This window comes from Uloborus diversus, chromosome 7 (genome assembly GCF_026930045.1).
Source record: "Uloborus diversus isolate 005 chromosome 7, Udiv.v.3.1, whole genome shotgun sequence".
Lineage (NCBI taxonomy): Eukaryota > Metazoa > Arthropoda > Arachnida > Araneae > Uloboridae > Uloborus > Uloborus diversus.
The window spans coordinates 163550176-163572911 of NC_072737.1; the positions used below are offsets into that span (position 1 = coordinate 163550176).

The 22736-nt window shown below is 33.3% G+C and overlaps 1 protein-coding gene across 1 annotated transcript in view; it reads left to right on the top strand.

Annotated features, from left to right (window-relative positions):
- Positions 1-18186, top strand: part of LOC129225835 (neuralized-like protein 4) — a gene marked incomplete in the record, with an annotated part of 156574 nt that extends 138388 nt beyond the window's left edge. Inside the window, 6 exon segments of the mRNA XM_054860354.1 lie at positions 1690-1771; positions 1892-1993; positions 3991-4129; positions 9436-9551; positions 10144-10279; positions 16532-18186. Coding sequence (XP_054716329.1) covers positions 1690-1771; positions 1892-1993; positions 3991-4129; positions 9436-9551; positions 10144-10279; positions 16532-16742 — 786 coding nt within the window.
- Positions 18187-22736: the final 4550 nt, after the last annotated feature.

A 22736-nucleotide genomic window follows, 5' to 3' on the forward strand; every position in this document is an offset into this window, starting at 1 on the left:
TAATTTCTTTGATGAAAAATATTTTCCTGAAAATCATTGCTAAGAGGAGGAAAATGCATGGGTCGGCGAAATATATTTGAAATAGAGAGAGGGAAAAAATAACAGTTTAATGCAAAGAGAGATTCAAAGTATTGTGATGAGTACTCAAACTCACACCAGACATTCTAAATGTTTGAACGTAAAAATCGTCAGCCCAGAGTTGCAGAATACATTTAACTCACTGGTTTCGAATTCAAGGGATCGTATTATAGTGATTCGTCCACTAATTCTTCTTTGATGGAATCAATAATCAACTTTTTTTTTTAAATGTGTAAGCACACCTAAAAGAGTAATTTAGATCCAGGAACCTGTTTGTGAAATAATAGATTTCTTTTTCAGCTTATAAAAAATGTAAAATGAAAGAAATCATGGTAGTTTCTTGGAAAAACTGATTTTAATGGGGAAACGACATGTACTCGTAGTATCAATATGTTATCTCAACTGTATCATGGCTTTAAGAACAAATCAGCAACTGTTTTGAAATTCATGCAGAAATAGTTTCAGAATTCTTCAGTAAAACTTTTATGTTATGAAGTTATGATTTTATTTATAAATTAATTTTAAAAAACTCATGAGGTAGGGGTTTATTTAATAGCCTTGCCCTCCTGTTATAATCATTATGACAATGTTCTTAAGTAAAGCCACTCATTGTCTACCATCTCGGTGACATTATATTGGGTTTTAGTATTTAAATGGCTTGAAAAGTTAAAGATGTTTTCCGTCCACATTCAAAGTATATTAGTGCATAATATTCATGTACTTAGATGTAGATTCATTGACCTGAAGGAATCCTAAAAATAAAATATAAATAAAAAATACGCACATTTAAAAATAAAGTCATTAAAACTTTGTTATGAAACATCGAAGGAGGGGGGGAGGGCTATTCAATTTTCCGTACCCCCTCCAAAGGATTTTTCTGTATCTGCCCCTGAGGGGAGGGAGGTCTCTCCTACTATATTTGAACTTGCAAAAATTATGACTTCTTGTTTGGACATTTTCTGTAACAAAAAATTTCTTTATTTACTTCTCAATGATTTTTTATCCCCTTAAAAAGTTCACACTAAATCTTAATTCCTTTGATATTATGGAGGTTAAATCGGCGCCCTTCAACTCAACCTTCCCACGCCCTGTCGACCACCCTGTCTGGCCCTGCTCTGAGTTCACTGATTTTGACAGTTATCAAATAGAGATATAAAGGAACCTCAATGGTGAATGTTCTGTGGCAGATGAGCCATGTGCAACTGGTATTGCCTGTAGGTAAATTTTGTCAAACTGCGTTATTTGTATTCTGTTGCATGACCTGGATGAGTTAAAGGACTCATTGTAATTGCTACAAATCTTGGACTCAATATGGTGACATATTTTTGATTCTGTTGTTATTACTTCCCGGTTTTTGATTTCTTTCTTGTTTAACAATGAAAAAATGTTTAGGGTTTAATAATTGGTATTATTTTTGAATTTTGTGATTATTTCTCCCAAGACACATACCACAGATCCTCGTGTCGACACATTCTGCAAATTTCTGTTGAAATGAATGTTAACTGAAACTAAACTTATAAATTAGAATTCAATTGCCAACAAAAACAAATATACTGATTTAAACTACTTACTGAAATCAGTATTGAATTTTTCTTCCTTTACAATATTTAGGTTTCCTTAATTAGTGATAGATCGGTCTCTGACGTCGAGTTTGAAAAAGATGATAAAGAAAAGGAGGACTTACAATGTGATAGTAGGAATATGATCTTTATTTTCCATATTTTTTACACATCAATAAACGTTTTTCATACATAGTTTGATTCATATATTGTAAGTTGATTTTTTTCGATATATTTTTTAAAAATTATTCTAGGTGAAAAAGGTGATAAGTCTATTTTCTCTTCTCAAGTTTTGCTGCAAAACTGTGATCATCAGCGAATATGCTCAAAAATCAAAACAGTATTGGGTTTATTCGGTAAGTTAATTACTTTACATTAAATTTATTTCCCTGGAGAGTAAAAATTGAATGTTTAAAATGTATGTTCAATTTAAAATTAACTTATAGTTTTAACTCCGAAAAGCTCTAGTATTTTTTGTAAAGAAAATGGTAAGTTACTATGCAATTGTGAATGCATTATGCAATGAATGTAACTCTAAATCATAAACAAATCATAAACTAGCATGAAGTTAGAGGCGCAAATTATCCATTAAAACTGGTTTGAGTCTGAATATATGATATGCATTATGGAATAAGTAACTTAAAAATTGAAAGATGTTGCCAAAAAAGCCTTAAAAATGAAAAAAAAAACACTATGTAAATACAGGGTGTTTCAAAACGACCTCACAAACTCTACACACCTAGATTCCTCATTAAGAGTACATAAAAACTGCCCAAGAAGTGTTCCTGTACGATCTATAGTTTACCAGAAAAATACAAAAAACAAAGTATGACGTCACAGCCAGTGCAAGGAAAAAACACTTTATTGGACATATCAACAACAGTACAGTTGGCTCTCTGTTTAACAATGCTCTATTTAACAACTTTCTCTATTTAAAGAAGACTTTTCACAGTCAAGGATGGTGCACTACAGTTTTAAAAGCATTCTATTTAAGGACGCATTCTACTTAAAGAAGATTTTTTGTGGTATCTTGAATGTTGTTAGATAGAGACCCAACTGTGTTTGCATATATTTCCAGAGGATATTGTTTAAAACGTCATTACATGTATTTGTTGTTATACCTAATGTACGTATAATGCTGTTGATATGCAGGCCTGGATTTGCATACAAGCAAGCAAGCTATAGCTTAGGGGCCCCCAACCCCCGAAAATTAGCATGATTCCTTTCAAAAAAAAAAAAAAGATAAAAGAAAAGTACTTTAAAAAATAAATTTCATTTTCTTGAATTCAAGGCTTGAAAACCTTGAAAATTTAGACTACAACGAGAAATGGGAGGGAGTAGGGAGAAGGAATGCCAATACATGTCAAATTCAGCTCTTTGCTACATCCTGCCCCAAAAAAGTAAAAACCATGATTCTCATATTTCTGAAACATATTATAAGTTTTTGTGACTCAGATGTTTCATATCTTGCCATTTATATAATTCCAAATGCAGTATTTTGGAACTTCCGTTGTTATTGCTTTGCTTTTATCTTACTTTTTCTGCATATTGTCAATATGTTTAGCACAAAAAAAAAAAAAAAAAACATTTCCTCTATTCCGTTTTATTTTTCTTTTATTTTAAAATTGTTTCTTACGAAGTTAGACAGGACTGTAAAAATTTACAATCAAGTACTAAAGTATCGGAGAATGCAAAGCACAAATGAAGTGCGTTAAATAATTTTAATTGTTCTAGAGTCCTTGAGAATAATTAGACAAGTCCTTGAAAATTCTAAGCAAAGTAGGCTCCAATTTTGTTTCTTATCAAGTGTATAAGTTATGAATTGTTCAAATGGGCATTATGCTGAATGAAATGAAAAAAAGGGGAGTTCAGCCGAACCAAGCCCCGCGACCAGAGGACTACTGTACTAGTCCCCAAACAGAAGTCTTAAAACAGACCAGCAGCTAAAGTAAAATTCAGCAAACACCCGATAGGAATGTCCCACGGTTCAAGCAAACGATGACCAAGGTGTTCAAACCTATATCCAGAAAACCTCTTTGCAATTACACAGGGTGTGAGTAATAGTTTCTTCATTAAAAAGGTAACCTCCGCAAATTGGATCATTACTGATACCCATTACAGCAGGGTGCTGCTTTAAGATGTAAATACCAGTAAGACCAAAGGCCTTCCCAATACAATTTTTGTTAAGAAGCCAGTGTTTTTGTCATATGATCCCCAGAGAGAATCAGGGCTGTCCGTCTTAGGATGACAAGCTGAATATGTTCAATGGTTTTTTTTTTTTTTGGAAATAAAAACCACATTGTATGCCTGTGTGATATTTAATTACCAATTTCTTCATTTTTGAAATTTTCAGATTCTTATTTTATACCTGACACTGTGATTTGTTTTTGTGAAACTTGTCACAAATCTCGTGGAGAGGAACCTTATTTTAAAAAAGGAGATCCGCCCAAAGATTACGCCCAGCCATTTGGATGGTGCCGTTTCCCGCTCAAGTATGTTTTTAGAGTTCCATTTCATAAATCCCTTATGAATAACTTGAAACAAATGCACATTTTACTGTCTTATGATTGTTTTCAGCTACCCAAATAGGTGTAAGTGTAAAATAGAGTACAGAGATTAGAAGAAAAACTATTATCTAGATGTTGTGCACAGAATACCAAACGCCATTAGCGAAGATATCTGACACATTCTAATACTGTCTATCACTAAGCAGAGTGAATATTACACATTACAAGAAATGATACTTCTTCTATAAAAAGCTTTTATTTAAAAGTTTAAAATAATTGGCAGGTTAAAAAACACAATAAATTGTAAACCAGGGTGGATGAGCGTTAACCCAATACCTGTAAGGTGGATATTCTAATTGTATACACCATTTGGACCTGAAGATAAAGCACCATTATATTACAAGATAGCAGACAGCAACACTCCTATTCTTTTATTATAACATTTCCCATGGTCAGAAACAGAAAAACATAGAGTTGGAGGATACTTGTGGCCCCATCTACCGGGATTTGCAGTAAACAACCCAGTAAGCAAAATATCTTTCCTCTGTATTGCATAAAGGTTGACATGCAAGGAAAATCATCTTCCATTAATGCTGCCTCAGTATTGTTACGTTACTCCATTTATGCTGCCAGCAGGCTGCCACAATATTGACTGACAAGGTGTATGCAGCATAATATCAGGAAAATATCAAGGTAGGCTGCGTTTGTAATGCTGCATACATATTGATATGACAGGATAATATCAAGATGTTGTCATGACAGCATGAATCCAGTCTCTAGGCAAGATGATCTTGCTTTTGTAATCCTGCATATGTATTGATATAACAGGAAAATATTAAGATGTTGTCATGACAGTGTGAAATCAAGCTGTAAGCAAGATGGTCTTTCTTTTGTAATCTTGCATACCTATTGATATGACAGGAAAATATTAAGATGTTGTCATGACAGTGTGAAATCAAGCTGTAAGCAAGATGGCCTTTCTTTTGTAATCTTGCATACCTATTGATATGACAGGATAATATCAAGATGTTGTCATGACAGCATGAATCCAGTCTCTAGGCAAGATGATCTTGCTTTTGTAATCCTGCATATGTATTGATATAATAGGAAAATATTAAGATGTTGTCATGACAGTGTGAAATCAAGCTGTAAGCAAGATGGTCTTTCTTTTGTAATCCTGCATATGTATTGATATAACAGGAAAATATTAAGATGTTGTCATGACAGTGTGAAATCAAGCTGTAATCAAGATGGTCTTTCTTTTGTAATCTTGCATACTTATTGTTATGACAGGAAAATATCAAGATGTTACCATGACAGTGTGAAATCAAGCTGTAGACAAGATGATCTTGCTTTTGTAATCTTGCATACATATTGATATGACAGGAAAATATCAAGATGTTGTCATGACAGCATGAATCCAGTCTCTAGGCAAAATGACCTTGTTTTTGTAATCCCGCATACTTATTGATATAACAGGAAAGTGCCAGGATACAATGACACAACAGTATGAAATCAGTATGTTTTCAAGATGTTTTATCTATTTATTTATTTGTATTATTTTCACTTCAAACTCAAGTGTTAAATTTCATTCTTTAATTATTTCTGTTATTCTTCAAGACTGATTAATTTTTTAGCCTAAGAATATTTTCTTAAAGCTGACATCTGATTGGAAATTCATTTAAAGATATTAATAGAACTCGCAATTTAATTTGAAAAATGAAAATTTCTTTGTTTTGCATAATACTTGACTTATTTTTTTAAATTCATGCTTCTAATTGTATTATAAAGACATAAAATGCTTAGTTAGGAATAATTCCGGAAGTTTTTATAGCACATTAAAGAGTAAAGATAGCAAAATAATAAATAAATAAAATAAAGTACCAGCATTGAAAATATCCCCTGGACAAAACATATGAAGTGATAATACGAAATTCTGGGTTGCATGTCCTTTGTTTCAAAAGCTAGGGGCGAAAAACCTTTTTTCGGCCATTTCTATCATTAATCGCACATTGTCTGCGATATGGCTTGTCTAGTACTGTATTAATAAACAAATGCAGTTATCAGTCATTCATAAGTTATTCCTAAAACAATACTATTCCACACTAATAACTAAGCAACCAACTTAGCAAAGCCTACAGATTGCAATGCCACGTGCAGTGTGGAGCTCCTGGACCGACTGTATTGAAAGTCAAAGGAGGAAGATAACATGCCAGCAATACGAGGGACGCTGGGTATAATGAACTGTGCTCATGCATAACTATCATTGAAGGTCCACCAGTAGCGTAACTTCAAATATTCGGGCCCCCAGCAAAATCTGATTTTGGGCCCCTACTAAAAATTGTATTAATCTACATTTGGGGGTGCCCGGCCCCCTAAATATTGCGAAGATTCCCCCCCCCCCAAAAAAAAGCAAAAATCCATCCCCCCCCCCCAAGTGTTGGAATAAGGAAGGCTCGGGGTTCTTCTCGTAAAGTTTTTGAAAGTGAAGTTTTAAAAACGCAATTGTTAGCCATTTTTGGTAACGCAGTGAAAAGGGGCCAGTAACTCTCTTCCTACAATATTTTGGTATTGCAGTTCGAGAACCGCAATTTTAAAAGACCTTTGATGATTTTAAAACAACGGTTTTCGGGGGCTATCCCCAGAAATTTTTCGAAATTGAACTTCTAAAAAAAGAATAGGCCACCTTTGATGACGTTAGGTGAAAGAATGATTTCAGAACTCGGCCCCAGATTTTTCCGAATTTCCAAAATAGTGATTTTAAATGTTCTTCAGTGATGTTAGGGGTATGGAAGGTTCGGGAGCCTTACCTGTAATTCCGTAAGCTTTTACACACGTAATTGTGAGTCCCCTTTGGGGGAAGATACAGGGACTGTTCCGAAAATCTCTCGATATTGAAGTTCCAAAAATGCAATTTTAGACCCCTTTGTTAATGAAAAGGGGGGAGAGCTCCGCGGGATCTGCCCCAGAAGTTTCTCGAAATGGAACTCTTAAAACGCAATTGTTGGCCACTTTTGATGACGCTACAAGAAGGGATTGAATTGGGAACTCTACAGTAGAATTTTCGAAATTGAAATTCCAAAAACGCAATTTTAAGCGAATGTTGGTGATATTAAGAACAAAATCAAGTTTTGGGGACCTTCTTTGAAAATGTTTCGAAATTGAAGTTTTAAAATCGCGATTGTAAAACTATCCTTAAACTGCCTTTATGGAACTTCGATTTCGAAAAATTTTGGTCCGGGGCAAGTTCAAAAGTGGTTTACCAATGCGTTTTTAGAATGTTATGTAAGGAAAAGGGGATTGAAGATGAAACTTCCGGAAATTTTTTGATATTGAAATTCCCAAAACACAATTCTAGATGATCTTCGGTAATTTTAAATGACTCAGGGTCCAGGTGGTGTAGAGAGGGCAATATATGATACTTTTTGCACCGAGCCGAGGTTTAGTTTTCACGCTCTGCTATTTGAGGCCCCCAAATGGCTAAAATTGTTTTAGCAAATGGCAAAAACTGTAATGTTTGGCTACAGGAGAGCCCCAAAAATCGTTAGTTTTAGAGGGACCCTTGGTCAATAGGTTCTGGGGCTCTAGGCGGCTCAGCACCAATATAAGCATTTGAAACTAAGTTTGATTTAGGGAGAAATTTCATAAAACTGAAAACAAAGCTCAAAAACTTTCGGGCCCCTTCCACTCTGCCCCCGTCGTCTCACAATCCAGGTCTAACCCAAAAACTTCTCTTGATTGTCTTTTTACGAGCTCCGGCACGATCAGGACTTTTTTCTTTTCTATCAGGGATTTTCCCCTTCTCTCCGTAGCAGGTGGCATAGGGAAGGCAATATTACCAAGCCAAGAGCCAAGTTTGGTTTTTGCGCATGAAAGTTGGCCCGTGGGCCCTCTTCTCGCTACTCAGGGCCTGTTTACTGAGGCCGTGGCAAAGCCCCTACTATTTGGGGGCCGCAAATGGCTGAAACTGTTTTAGCAGTTGGAAAAAATTGTAATGTTTATCTACAAGAGGGCCTTGAAAAAGTATTTTGCATAGAGCCCCAATGTTTTCCTTTTTCAACATGTTCAGGGGCTCTAGGGGGCTCCAGGAAAAATTTAGCATTTTAAACTAAGTTTGATTTATGGAAAAATTTTATAAAATTGAATGAAAACCAAGCTCAAAAATTTTCGGGCTCCTTCTGACTCCGGATCCCCCCCCCTCTCCCCGCGTCACGGGGTCTTGCAGTACATAGTTACGCCACTGAGGTCCACCTGTTCTATTGTGTACTAATTACCTTGACGCCGACAGCATGAAATCAATATCATCTTGACGGTGTCAACATGCATACAATGCTAATATTATAAGGTAATATCAATATTGGTATTTTAAGATGAATATAATGTTTCATACGTGTTATTGCAATATTGCTTTTTAATTTTTATTCAACCTTAATGCAGTACAAAACACGTCAATAATGACGCTGTCAGTATAATATCAAGATCTGTCAAGGTTGATGCAAGAAATTTTGGTAGTAGGGAACTGAGAATTTGATATGTACACATTTATGATGATTACAGGAGTTTGTTTACAGGACAAGACTAAACTAGATTGAATATATTATGCAAGAAACTTGAACACGCTAAATCAACTTGTTTAACCAGCAATAATCCGTAATCGACCAGAATTTGCCACATCGAGAACTGAAAGCAATTTCGGGGGGGGGGGGGGGAGATGCCATTTTCAAAAAGGGGGACATAGATAGGGTTAAACTGTGTTGTTGTATTTGGATTCAGAAGGTCATTTTACATAAGAATCTGCAAGAATTGCACCAGAAGTATTTTGATGATTTTGTTTTGTACTCGGTGTAATCGGAATCGATGGTAAAGATATTTTATTGGTATGTGTTACTAAACCATTGCAGAAAAGATTTTTGACTGCAATTATTTTAGGATACTGGTGGGTGAGTTGGTGTATAAATGATGGCCAAGTTTGACAAGGCTTTCTGCTACATATAAGAAATATTCCAAATCCAAAACCAATGTGCAATAATAAAAAATACCTTCAAAATACTTCTAACATCATTCTTGCTGATTCTTACAGAAAATGATCCCCCCCCCCCGAATCGAAATAGAACCACCATTTCCCCCCTACATGCTCCAATTTTTTAGAAATTGTGCTCCCTAATTTTTTCAGTTTTTGAGTTTCAAAGCCAATATTTTTATTCCAAAGAGAAGGGAGCATAAAAGTAGCCATTAGGGGCTTGTTTTAAGAATCATGTTTATTACTATAATAATTTTGTTGTAATTTTTAGGACTCCATTGAAAGCAGAAAAAAGTGGTATCTATGATAAATGGCATATTGCTTTCCATGGAACTTCATTTGGAAATGTGCGACAAATTGTAGAGCATGGGAAACTCTTACCAGCATGTAAATATATTTGATTTTTTTCTCTTCTAATCATAAAATGTTTGCTTGTTTTTTTTTCTAAACTTAAAAGTAGGATTTTTTTGAATAACCTGTTTAAATTTTTATTTATTGATAAAATTTCTCCAAGCAAAATGCCTAGACAGGGTTCCCACAGGTCCTTTAAAAAGCTTAATTTCTATGAGGTGTTCCAAATGCCCTTCAAAAGTTTTAATTTTGAATTTAAATTTATCTTAATTAAGTGTTTTACTTTCATCAAAAATTTCCTTCCCCTCATTCTGTCAACCCCCCTTAATATGAATTATTTCTTTTGATAAAACTTCAGTTTATTGCTAAGAAATGGTACTTATCTTTTTAAATATTTTCATTAAATGAAACAATTGTAAAAATTTTGAAAATTATATAATGGATAAAAATTAAAAAGTTTGTTTACATATATAATATATTTATACACAAACTCATGCTTTCTGTATGATTCTTGCAATATTAATTTTTTCCTTTATTTTTTCATATTATTCTTTGCAGTTATTAATCAACCATTTTTAAAGAGGTAATTTGTTTTCTTATTGTAATTCTGCTTCATATCCCTTTTTAGCCATGCTAGGGTTGAAGATTATCCATAATGTCTCTGGAGAAAGTGAAAAATCTTCTGAGGATACTGATAGTAATCACACTATGATATCACCAACTATGAGATATGCTGGATCCTCCAAATTTTCAACCATTGATGAGTAAGCAGTTTCTATTTTTTTTTTTTTTTTTAATGTATGAAATCAGGAAAAGCTGCTATAAACTATGATTTGCTTAAAAAATTTGTTTTTTTTTTCTTTTCATAAATGCAGTCTAAGCAGCAAAAATTAAACTGCAATCCTTTCGTTGCTGCTGTAGTTGTTATGAAACTAGAACAATAAATAATTAAAAAAAAAGCCTACTGTTCTTGTGATGGTGGTAAGTGTTATCAATCATTTTTGTTACTACCATTATCATTTTCAAAAAAAAAAAGAGCTGATGTGTGCATCACGTGATTTCCTTTTACTCCAATTTAATGTCATTTTCTCATTAGTGGCAATTTTAATATGATTTAATAGTTTACTCTCTAAATATCACCAACAGTGGCCAAATTAAAACCAGATTTTAAAATAAAAAATTCAAAAAAAAAATCGCCAAGTTGGCGACAAAACTTGACGACCAAAAGACTGACGATATATCGCTAAGTGTCAAGGAATTATAAAACCTCTAGAGATTACATCGAAATTAACAATGATTTCCACACCAAAAAGGGGTAAAAGACCCCCTTTGGAGCATCCGAATGCAACCAAAAAGGAAGGTGCGCAACTAGACCCCACTAGGAGTCTACATACCAAATTTCTAGGACATTCCGTTCTTGAGTTATGCACATAGGCGGATTTAGGACTGAATTCTTGGGGGAGGGGGGGGGGCAGGATTTTTTTTTAGCAACATTTTTATTGCCCCCCACTCCCATGTTTTTGTCTGTTTCCTGTGATGCATAAATCCATGCTTTACTTTTTTGTGTGTCGTTTTCATTAATGTGTGTTTTCATGCTGTCCTTTTTGAATTGACATTAAGAGAGGGAGCTGATATCGAGAGTGACGCAGGGCTCCCTTTTAAGTGGGAAAGAGAATATCTCCAATTTTAGGGGGCCGGGGGTTTCTCCCCGAAGGAAATTTTGTAAAATGGATATAAAATTCTGCATTTTGAAGCCTTATAAAGGTTAATTGGATAGACATAGAAATTATTAACTAGATTATACAGTTGTACAGTATTGTTCAAACTTTGTAAGAAACAGCCATTTTAAGTTTGGAAGAAAAAGTAAACTATAGATTTCTCATTACAACCTTTTTTTAAATTATAAGTAGTGAAGAAAACGAAAAGAAATAGAGGTAGTGTATATTTTTTTTTTCCTGGCTAAACAGATTAACAATATGGTGTAGAAGTAATTGGAGCCCACTTTGCTTAGGATTTTCAAAGACTTATCTAATTATTTTCAAGGACTCTAGAATAAATAAAATTATTCAACGCACTTCATTTGTTCTTTAAAGTTTGATGTTTTAGTACTTGATTGTAAATTTTTACAGTCCTGTTCTAATTTTGTAAGAAATAGCTATTTTAAATTAAAAAGAAACCATAGATTTCTCATGACAACAACTTTTCTTCAGTTGCAAGTAGGGCAGAAAACGAAAAGAAATAGAAGTAGTGTGTATTTTTTTCCGTGCTAAACAGATAGACAATATGCAGAAGAAGTAAGATAAAAGCAATCAATACAAAAAATTTTCCAAAATACTGCATTTGGGATTGAATAAATAGCAAAATATGAAACATGTGAGTCACAAAAATTTATTTCAAATAATATGTTACAAACGTGAGAACCATGATTTTTGTATTTTTAATACAGGATGTGGCAAGGAGCTGAATTTGACATATTTTGGCATTCCTCCCCCTCTATACCATTTGTTAGAAAATTTAAAATTTAAGGTTTGTAGCCACACGTTTTCAAATATTCAAGGTTTCCAAGCACTTAAAAATGAAATTAGTTTTTTCAAGCAATTTCCATTTTTTAAGGAACAAATCATGAATTATTTATTTTGGGGGGGGGGGGGGGGGGGATTTAGGTTCCCACTTCAAAGAAAGGGCCCTAAGCAATAGTTTGTTTATCTTATAGGCAAATTTGGCCCTGTTTGTAATTCACTCTTACCTGCAGATTTTTGCTTGATGTTTTGTAATTTTCACGAAAATTCGTCAGTTTTTATGGTTAAAGGATTTTTACGATTTTACAAATCTTTGTTAGATTTTTATAGACTTTTATAAAATTTCAGCAAATTTTTCCAAAACTTTTGATGACTCAATTATTTAGTTTTCAATAAGGACAAGGACTTACTCAATTAGACTTAGATGATTATGACTTACCTTACTTTTTAAACAGTATTTATAAAGTAAGTAAAATTGTACTTTCCCTCTAATTAAAAAGATTCATTTAATCAGAATACTCAGATAACTGGAATTTATACAGTTTGTGATAGTATTTATTGTCTCTTTCTCTCTTTTCATAGTCTAGGAAAAAAAACTATGTTTTTTAGAATTTCTCGAAAGGCCAATTAATCTACTAAGAACATAAATATTATGCGCAAATACTTTAAATGTGGACACAAATCATAAACAAGTAGATCGTTCTGTTAGCGTGAATGAGGGGGAGGGAGATTTTTGCCCTTTGCTTTAAGTTCTAATTTGTTAAAATAATAGTCAATCATTATAAGTGTTGCAGCTTACTGTATAGCTCGTTTAGCCTATATTTTCATTCATATACTTGCCCAAATGGTTTTCAGTCCAAAATAGTGAATTTAGACACATTTTCAGCACCCCAGTGACAGCTGTACTATTTGTATTTAACGTTCGTTTTTTCCCTGCTTTTGTTTCCTCCCATCAGAAAACGATATTCGCTTTTCTCTTCATTTTCATTAAACTATTCAAAAATGAAAAAGTTATGATTTTTTTGTTTTAAGATTTTGGAAGATGTGTTTTTACTACATAAAATCGTCCCAAAATTGGGGGAGCACTGCTCCCTATGCCCCCCTCCCTATAAATCCATCCATGCCCTTCTGAACTATTGAAAAAAGAAAAAATAATAAAACTTTTTTTTTAATTTTTGGAAGATGTGTTGTTACTACATAGTCTTCCCAAAACTGGGGGGCATTGCCCACTTCTGACCCCCCATAAATCCGCCCATGGTTATGCAACATACATACGCACATACATACGTACATACAGACGTCACGAGAAAACTCGTAATTAACTCGGGGATGGTCAAAATAGATATTTCGGGTGTCTGTACGTTCCTAGGCACATATCCACGTGTGGTCGGGTTGAAAAAAAACCTCAACATTCATTTGGGGATGAGCAAAATGGAAATTAAGGCAGATTTTTGGGTGAAATTTTTTTCGCGAATACAATACTTCCTTTTTTTTGAAAAAGGAAGTAAAAAACCTAACTTCATTTTATGTGCATGTAGGGGAAAGAGGGGCACATGTGAACATGGTATGTTTTACTAGGATAACGTCAAGCAAAAAAACCTTTAAAAAATCTCAAGTAATGGCGGTACCAGCCCTACTTTTTAAGCAAATTTTCAGAGCAAGGAGTCAGTTCATGCTCCTGTGGTGAGTTTCTTTGTTTTAGCAGATGCTGATGTTCTTCTTACTCTGTCTGTTTCGTCTAAAAACGTATTTTAAACTAACTAATAAAGTAAATTTAATTATTGCAAACCATTATATGAACCCTGCATGTAAATTTATACAATGTTTAAATTTTGTAATTAAATTAATAATTCTTTATTTTGGAAAATTAGTTCTAAGGTAGATGACACGGCACTTGTGAACACAACATCTTGGAGCACATGTGAGCAGTTCCCATATCCTCTCTGCTATACGAATATTAGTATAGGTTTTCTAAAAGTGTGATTATAAAGATGAAAGGATTTATAACTATTATTTTGCTTCAATCAGTTTGTAAATTTATTGTTAATTATTATTATATAATTATTAATTATTTTATTTATTTTATTTTTTTAATTCTTTAATTACTAAATATTTGGCCAAAAATTTAGAGCTGTATAATATTTGCAAGGAAAATAAAGACAAAATATTTTTCTAAAAACTGAAGTTTAGAATAATTTTAAAATTCATCATCATATTCTGCATGAAGCTTAAACACACTTTATAATGAGAATAAACTTAACATAATAAAATATTCTTTGTATTGTTTAGTGTTGTAAAAATTTTTCTTGTCGATCCTGTGATTAGAATATGCTATGAAACTTTAAAATTTGACAGTGAGCAAAGTTTTCGAAAAAAATATTTTCTTTATAATAGTTACTGTACAATTCAAACTGACACAATATAGGCTACAAACCCTTGAATGTAATTGGTATAAACGATGTACTTCATTATAGCGAGTTTTTCATTGAAATATGATGCCCGTCCTGCATTTTTCAATCGTGTTCACATGCAGGGCCAGATTTGGAAGTGCGGAGGCTTCGGGGCAACGAAGGAGTGGAGGCCCCTAATCAGGGTTCAAAAGGATCATCATATTTTCGAAAATATCCGATACTTTGATATATATCCGAATATTTTGATATATATGTATATATCCGATATTTTTCATTTAAAAAATTTCTATTCAAGTCATTTCGTCAAATAATTTTTAAATTTTTGAACTCAAGAAGCGAAAAGTTGTAAGGATAACCTGCAAAGTTAACCAGTTTTCATTTTTTTTACTTACTTTATTTCTCTTTAACTCATAGGTACAAATTACAAATTAAATGAATAAAAAAAATATATTGCCACTGAAATACTCGATCAAATAAAAAGTTGATAGTAAATGGATACTTGTAGTCAGTGCTTTCTGATATATCGATAATAATATTATTTTTGTGCAAGCATTCTTTGTAGAAATACAAAAAAAAAAAAATGTCTGGGAGAAAAAACGTAAAATTTGCTGACCCGTGAAAGTTAGGATGTTTTGTAAAAATTTTATTGTGGGGACCCCTTTGTTGTGGAGGCCCTGGGGCAGTAGCCCCACCTGCCCTCCCTTAAATCCGCCCCTGTTCACATGTGCCCCAAGCTTGTTCACTTGTGCCCCCCCCCCCCATAGGGGCACATGTGAACAATTGAAAACAGTTTTTCATCAAAGTTCCGTAAAGTATAGAAATATATATTTTTTTTAAACCAAAAAAATTCCATGGCGCAAAGAAAAGACTATTCAATCAGGGGGATCCTTTTTCTGTGAGAAATTGATAATATTTTCTGAGAAAATTTGACAAGAAAAAAAATTGTACACATGTGTCCCCTTTTCCCCCATCTCAAATAAAATCTCAAACTCAGTTGCCTGAATTTCGAATTTTCGGCAACTGTAAAGAAGCATTTTGGCATATATTTATACTACTGGTACATATTTCGACTTCATAATGTGTCACTGTGTTAAAGAATAGAAGAATGAATGCATTCTGTAGTAGTTTTCAAGATTTAATTTGAAACTTTTGATCACCCACTACATAAAATCATTATGAATTACATTTCATTTTAAAAAACTTGATATTTGTTGTCCTAAAAATGTCCTAAAATTTTATCAAAATTTTCTTAAAATTTTTGCAACCACCTCTCCGATTCCTGTAATTGAGACTTGGGTAATTTGTGGAGCTAATATCTGGCTCACGTCAGTGGGCCAGATATTAGAAACTCCTGTGTCATAGTTTTGGAGACTCCTAATCCAAACCATGAAGGCATTTTTCAGAAAAGAAATGCATTCATAAGTCCTTGAAAGTATGAAGGACTCTCAAAATCTTAGTGCAAATGCCTTAGCCAATAAAACAAACATTTGAGAAGCCATACATTTGTCAACAATGTCATTGGATAGTGCATGGAAAAAAAACAATTAGTAATTGCTTTACTCTTGCAGGGTTTGCATGACCAGGCAAAAGCATTAATGTAGTCATGGTGACAGAAATGGAAGAAAATTTCAATTTATTGTTAAATCTAGTGTTTACGTATGGGCAATTCCATTCTTATAGATTTATGATTTGTTGTTCAAAACATGCTGCGAAGTGTTTAATGGATGAACTTTATAAGGAACGGTGACTTTTAACTTTGATAAAATGCAATTATATTTTGAAGGCTTCCAGAAACTTTAGTTAATATGTTTTAGCTCAGTAATGGTCTTACCATCTGAGATATGTCTGTTACTTGAGTAAAAACAAATACCCATTTAACTATTGCTTGCAGTAATCTTCGAAATTTAATTGTATTTCATAGAAGCCGAGTTCATGTTCTTCATAAAGTCATGCAATGAAACAACAAGCGAACATAATTGGATTCTTTGTAGGAAGTTTTGTGCAACAATTGATACCTCTGTTACCATGGAGTTGCCCATATTTATTGTTGGGTTTTTACCAATCAGACCTTTTTTCCCCTTTACAGATTCAGAGATTATAAGGCAGACAAACTATACCAAGCTAAAGCTGCATTTCAAGTGTACGTTCGTCCAGGATCATATACCATTCGACCCCCACAGATCGGCCCTCGGGAGCCCGTAGATTCCCATTTCAGCAACAGTGATTTGGAATGGTACACAAAGGAAGATGGAGCAATTGTTCTTCATAGTCTTTTGATAAAGGTTGATGCTGTGTGATATTTTGTGATCACACGATGTGGAAAACTAGTCAATGAAAGAAACGTTTTTTCTTGTGTCTTTAAGTTTGAAAGGCATTTTACATTGAATTAACGTAATTATTTATTGTTTCTGTGAAACACCGAGTGCTGTACTACCTTGCTAAGCACAAAAGTCATATCTACACTTTTTGTCAAAATTGAGTTATCATCACCAGGTGTTCATTTGCTGCATATTTTACCCAAGTGCAACGTTTTATAGTCATTTGTCGATGGGAAATATTTTTTATAAAATTCTGAAAAAGTTTCATCTGAATCAAATACATGGAGGCACTAAACGGCAATTTCTCAATTTGAACTCAACTACAGATACCACTTTTGCGCTAAGCACAGCAGTGTAAGACCACCTTTATCTGGGACCAAAGGCCATCCAGATCAACTGGTCCTAAATCCAAATAATCTGGTTAATAAGCAGAACAAACTTTTAGTTAGCACAGGGTTGCCACACCACAGTGAAATCTGAAAAAGCAGGAAATTTAAAATTCCACGAAAAAAACAGGGAAACTGCAGAGAATTTTGAAAATTTTCTTAAAAGCCGGGGAAATGCAGGGAATTTTGCGATTTTAAGAATGGAAGTTGTAAAAATGATGCCCAAATGTATAAGCTACCAAGAGTAAGTAAATAAGTAAATGTTTAAATTTAAAAAAAAATGTATAAATAAATGATTAGAAGAAAAAAAAAATAAAAAAAAAATTGTGCTTCAACATTTTATTTTCCTGTTTTTGTTTGAGTAAATATTAAAATGTGTATCAGAAAATCAAAAATTATTAAGGGTTTTGTTTGACATGCATCTTGAATTTTATGCTCATTGAATTTAGAGAGCGATTATCAATATTTACTGTTCTGCTAACTTTTGCATTTTTCCCCCCTTCAAGGATCCAAGTAATGAGTGGTTAAGAGACGGCTTTTTTTAAATAAAAAAATAAATATAAATATTCAGTCACCATGCTATTATTTCGGTTTTAATGAATTCTTCACTTCCTCTTATTTAATTTAATAATTTATATTTTCCCCTCATAATGAAACGTCTAGGACAGAGGTTCCCAACCAGTGGTTCACGAACCCCCAGGGGTTCCCGAGGTGCAGGAAGGAGGGTTTGGGAAAACTTCGTTGCAATGACTGATCTTTACCTTGTTTGGTAAAAAATTACAAAATATTCAATTTACACACATAGTTACTACATTTTTTAATATTGAAAGCGAGCCTGACTCTTGTATTTAGCTCAAAAAAATCTTTAAAAAATCGTTCAGCAGTTTTATACTCTTGGTTAAATAAATTTTCTCATTTTTCTTTCGATAGACAACAAAAAGAAATTTCCTTCCTTCTTTATTGCGAAGGCGGCATGAAGTACGTTGTCTAAGCTATGACGGGGATAACGACGACCTTGAAAAGGTGCCATCCCGAGGAAACAATCAAACAATATACATACATGAAATACACCGCCAGCTCAGTCAATTCCAGCCGAGGACTGCAGTTTCGTGCTTATTAGCACTCATCAGCCCGGCATAGAAGGACTGAGCTGGAGGTGGAAGTGGCACTCTTAAGGAATCCAAGATTGCCAAACAAACTGGTAGCTACTGCAGAATTAGCACTGGTTTTCCACCTCCAGCTCAGCCACTCCTATGCCGGGCTGATGAGTGCTAATAAGCATGATACTGCAGCCCTCGGCTGGAATTGACTGAGCTGGTGGTGTATTTCATGTATTTTTGCCTTAGCCCTGGCTATACGGCGGTACCTTACTCAATATACATATATCTAAAAAATAAAGAATTCTCATACAATGCATCACAGGTGTATTATTATCTTGAATCTGGTTTAAATATATTTTGGGAATTTCCGTCGAATTGAGTCATTGAACAGGAAACATGACAGCAAAAGGCTCCAAACTTGAAATGTATTACTGGATTTCACCCATCTGTTCGTTTTCAAAAATATAACATCAGCATATTCCTAGTTCTTGAAAAACAGTTAGTTATTAATAGACGTATTTACAGATGCTTTTGCAAAAAATAGAAAGCAAACATGCTATTTTTTTTATTGTTTATGATATGTAACTAATTTCAACATCAGGGGGTTCACGAATTTCTTTCGCCTGTTGCAAGGGGTTCGAGGTTCGCTAAGAGAAAAAGGTTGGGAACCGCTGGTCTAAGATATTTTCTCATACAAATATCAATGTTTGCCCATCATTTGTAATGTTGCATACTCGTACAGGGAAAACACAGGGAATTTTTTACACATAATTTAATGGCAACCCTGTTGCAGGTGTTCCTTTTATTGCCGCAGAAAACAATATTTTTTAATAAAATCAGAAATATTTCGGATAAACACTTTATAATCAACAGATCATTTCCAGTGGCGCCAACTGACACTCCAAGTAAGGCAATGATGTTTGTTAGATTGCTATCAGCTATTGTACAATATATGCAGGTGTTGGGCATTTAATCAAAATAAAAACTGATTGTTTGTTGCACTTATGCTTCGGTTCTTCCGTTCTTGCTGTCAATGACTGATTTACGGCAGGACATTCGGGGCCCGGGGCACCAAAGGAAAGGGGGCACCACATTTCTGTCATCAATTTTTTTTTAGGGACCAGTGTTCGGGGCCTCTAACTAAAGGAATCAAAAAAATTTTATTTGACAAATTTTTTTCAGTAAATGAAAGCATATTAGCTAATTGTTGTGGAGAACGATCATTTTCGCTGTTGAAAATAATTAAGTGTTCTTTACGTACTCTCATTTCTAATGGTAAATTATCTTTATTAGCTCTGTTATCAGTAAAAGGAAGTTTGACCTAAAACTTGATTATGAGGACATTATAGATGAATTTACAACAAGAAAACAAAGGAGAAAATACGTAAAGAATCATTGATGCGCAGAAAGCACATGATTTACCTTTACCATTTGTATCATAGTTTTTCCATCTGCGACTATAAAAAAATTTTCTAACATGAAAACCATAAAATTATTTTAGATTTATATTAAATGATTTCTTTGCAAAACATCTTAATTGTTAACTTTTTCGTATGAAATCGAAATTTTAAAGTTTTCTTTCTATCAAAATAATATCCAACACTTACCTTCATATTTTTTGCGTGGGGGGGGGAGGGGCACCGTATCTGTCAGTGCCTGAGGTACCCAGGTGTGTAAATCGGTTCCTGCTTGCTGTCATACTGTCATACTTTTAAACCTTTTTTTTTTGCAGGTATAGTTTTTGTTTTTTAAATCTACGAAATTGATCTGGATTAACCAGGGATCCCGATAAATGGTGGTCGGACAAGGAATAGTTTTGAAATTTTCCAGAACTGCGACAAATTAGAGAAAGGAAAATTCAAAATATTAACCATAATTCAATAAGTTTTTATAGCTCTAATTCTTCATAGTTTTCAGTTCTAGAATTGATACTCAGGGGAGAATATTTGAACTAGTCCTTTCCCCTTTCATCCCCTTTTTGTCCCAAATTTGTGACTATGTTTGAATACTTTTGTACGGAATGAACAAAGAAAGGAAAAAAAATAGTTTTTAAATAAAATTTATTTATTTTGATATTCTTTATATTTTTACTTTTTTTTTCCTTTTGAAAACGATTAATTATTTTTTCATGGAAAAAAAATTGTTGCCTTGTTTAAAAGGGGCTACTACATTATTTATTCGTTTATTTATTTATTTTTTACGTATCTATTTCATCTGATGAGAGAGGCCTGATTTGTTTTTAGAAACGAGTTTAAAATGTTTAAAAGGTGTGTTTGACATAATTTGCAGTCTTAGCTAATGAAGAGAATGTTCATCAGATACTAGAAAGTCGATGTTGGTTTACAGGAAAGTAGACTTCTTCAATTCTGGACGGAATTTGTTATTAGTAAAATGTTACATCAAACATTTGATCAATTCATTGACATTTTCGGGTTAGTTCAGCTAACCAGAAGTATAGGTGATTCAGCAAAAATTGATGATACTGGAATCTTATTACAGGTATTTAAAATGCAGCATTAGTATTCAACATTTATTTTACAAATATCTTATAATTTTACTACCACTTGCAATTTGTTTGACGAATTTCTTCAAATTTAGATTTGCATCTGTATCACAGAAAGACTAAATTTTAGATTTTTGTCTGCATCAATAAAGCTCCTATATTCCTGAAAGCATTTAAATGTTACAATTTTGAGAGCAGATTTAATTTCCCTTTTTACTTCATGCAGTATAATGTGTACGGTCATGGAAACGAGCTGATGTGTGCATCACATGACTTCCTTTTACTCCAATTTAAAGATAATAGTGTCTCGGAGTGAGCAAGATAAATACTTTCATGCCAAGTCTGGGCTGAACCAAAGCAAAGAAAATGTTTTATTCAGATACATTTTCCCAATATTGGCAGTTTTAATGTGATTCAATGGTTAACTCTCTAAATATGGCCAAATTGAAACCAGATTTTAAAAAAATAAAAAATGCGACAAAACTTGGCGACCAAAAGCTTGGCGGTATATTGCCAAGTGTTTGCCAAATTATAGCACCGCTTGAGTTTACATTGAAATTAACAATGATTTTACCCCAAAAAGATGTAAAAGACCCCTTAAGAACATCCGAATGCAACCAAAAGAGAAGATGCACAACTAGACCCCACTTGGAGTCTATGTGCCAAATTTCATCTATCTAGGACATACCGCTCTTGAGTTATGCGAGATACATACGTACATACATACATACGTACATACATACGTCACGAGAAAATTCGTTGTAATTAACTCGGGGGGTCGTCAAAATGGATATTTCGGGTGTCTGTAGGTTCCTAGGCATATATTCACGTGTGGTCGGGTCGAAAAAAAAACTCAACATTCATTCGGGGGTGAGAAAAATGGAAATTAAGGCCGATTTTTGAATGAAAAAATTTTTTTTACGAATACAATACTTCCTTTTTTGTAAAAGAAAGTAAAAAGAAAGCACTCTTTTGTATTCAAAGACGATTCGCACTAGAGATACATAAAAGATGTAGATGTCATTTTTTCAGGAATAATGTACTCCTCATAATAACATTAATTACTTGTTGTTACTGGGTCATCTTCATATTAAGATGAGCATAAACTAAAATTTTCAATGCCCCACCCCCTCTCCCTTTTTCTTGCGACACATTAATTTGTAATCTGAATCATTTTTTAAAATTTTTTACAGCAAACTTTGTTCTATTTGATGCAGCCAAACAATTAGGTGCAACAAAGCATTTTAGAATTTAATTGAAAAAGCCATAATATAGTTTTCAAAAGTTTTTTGATATTTTTGCATATAATACCTACCTTGGGTACAACAAAGTTATTTTTTATATCAAAATATGGACAAAACCAATAATATAAAATCATCATTTACAAACAAGAAAATTTGAATTTATGTTTTTTATTGCATTGGGAAATAAAGTTTTGATAAAAATATGACCCCTCTTGGAATTATCATTTATGTAGTTTTAAAATTCACTTTTATTGATACCTTTCTCTCCTAATACGCATAGCAACCAAATAATTAAGAGTGATTCTTCTTCTTCTTTTTTTTCGCCATGACTGTGCATTGGAGCTTTCCACAAATGTTGGAAAACAGCTAATAAATGCTATCATATATTTTCCAGGTTATGTCAGGAAAGATACGTACATAATTAGAATGTTTATTGTTTGATAGATATAGAATTATTGTTGTATTTCATACGAAATAATATTAATTAGAAAGTTTCTTTGAATTAAGAAATGTGTAAATATTATGTAAATAAAAACATATTTCCTATCATAGGCCCTTGTTTATTTTGTTTTTCCCCAGTCAATGTCAAACATCACTCTCACATATATATGTACTATACTTAAACATGTCAAATTTCTTCGGAAGCTTATTGAATAAAGAGGCCATTGTACCCATCATACCGTTGCAGGGGCTTTTATTGTATGGCTTATAATTAAAAATCAGCTAATTAAAAGTGACTA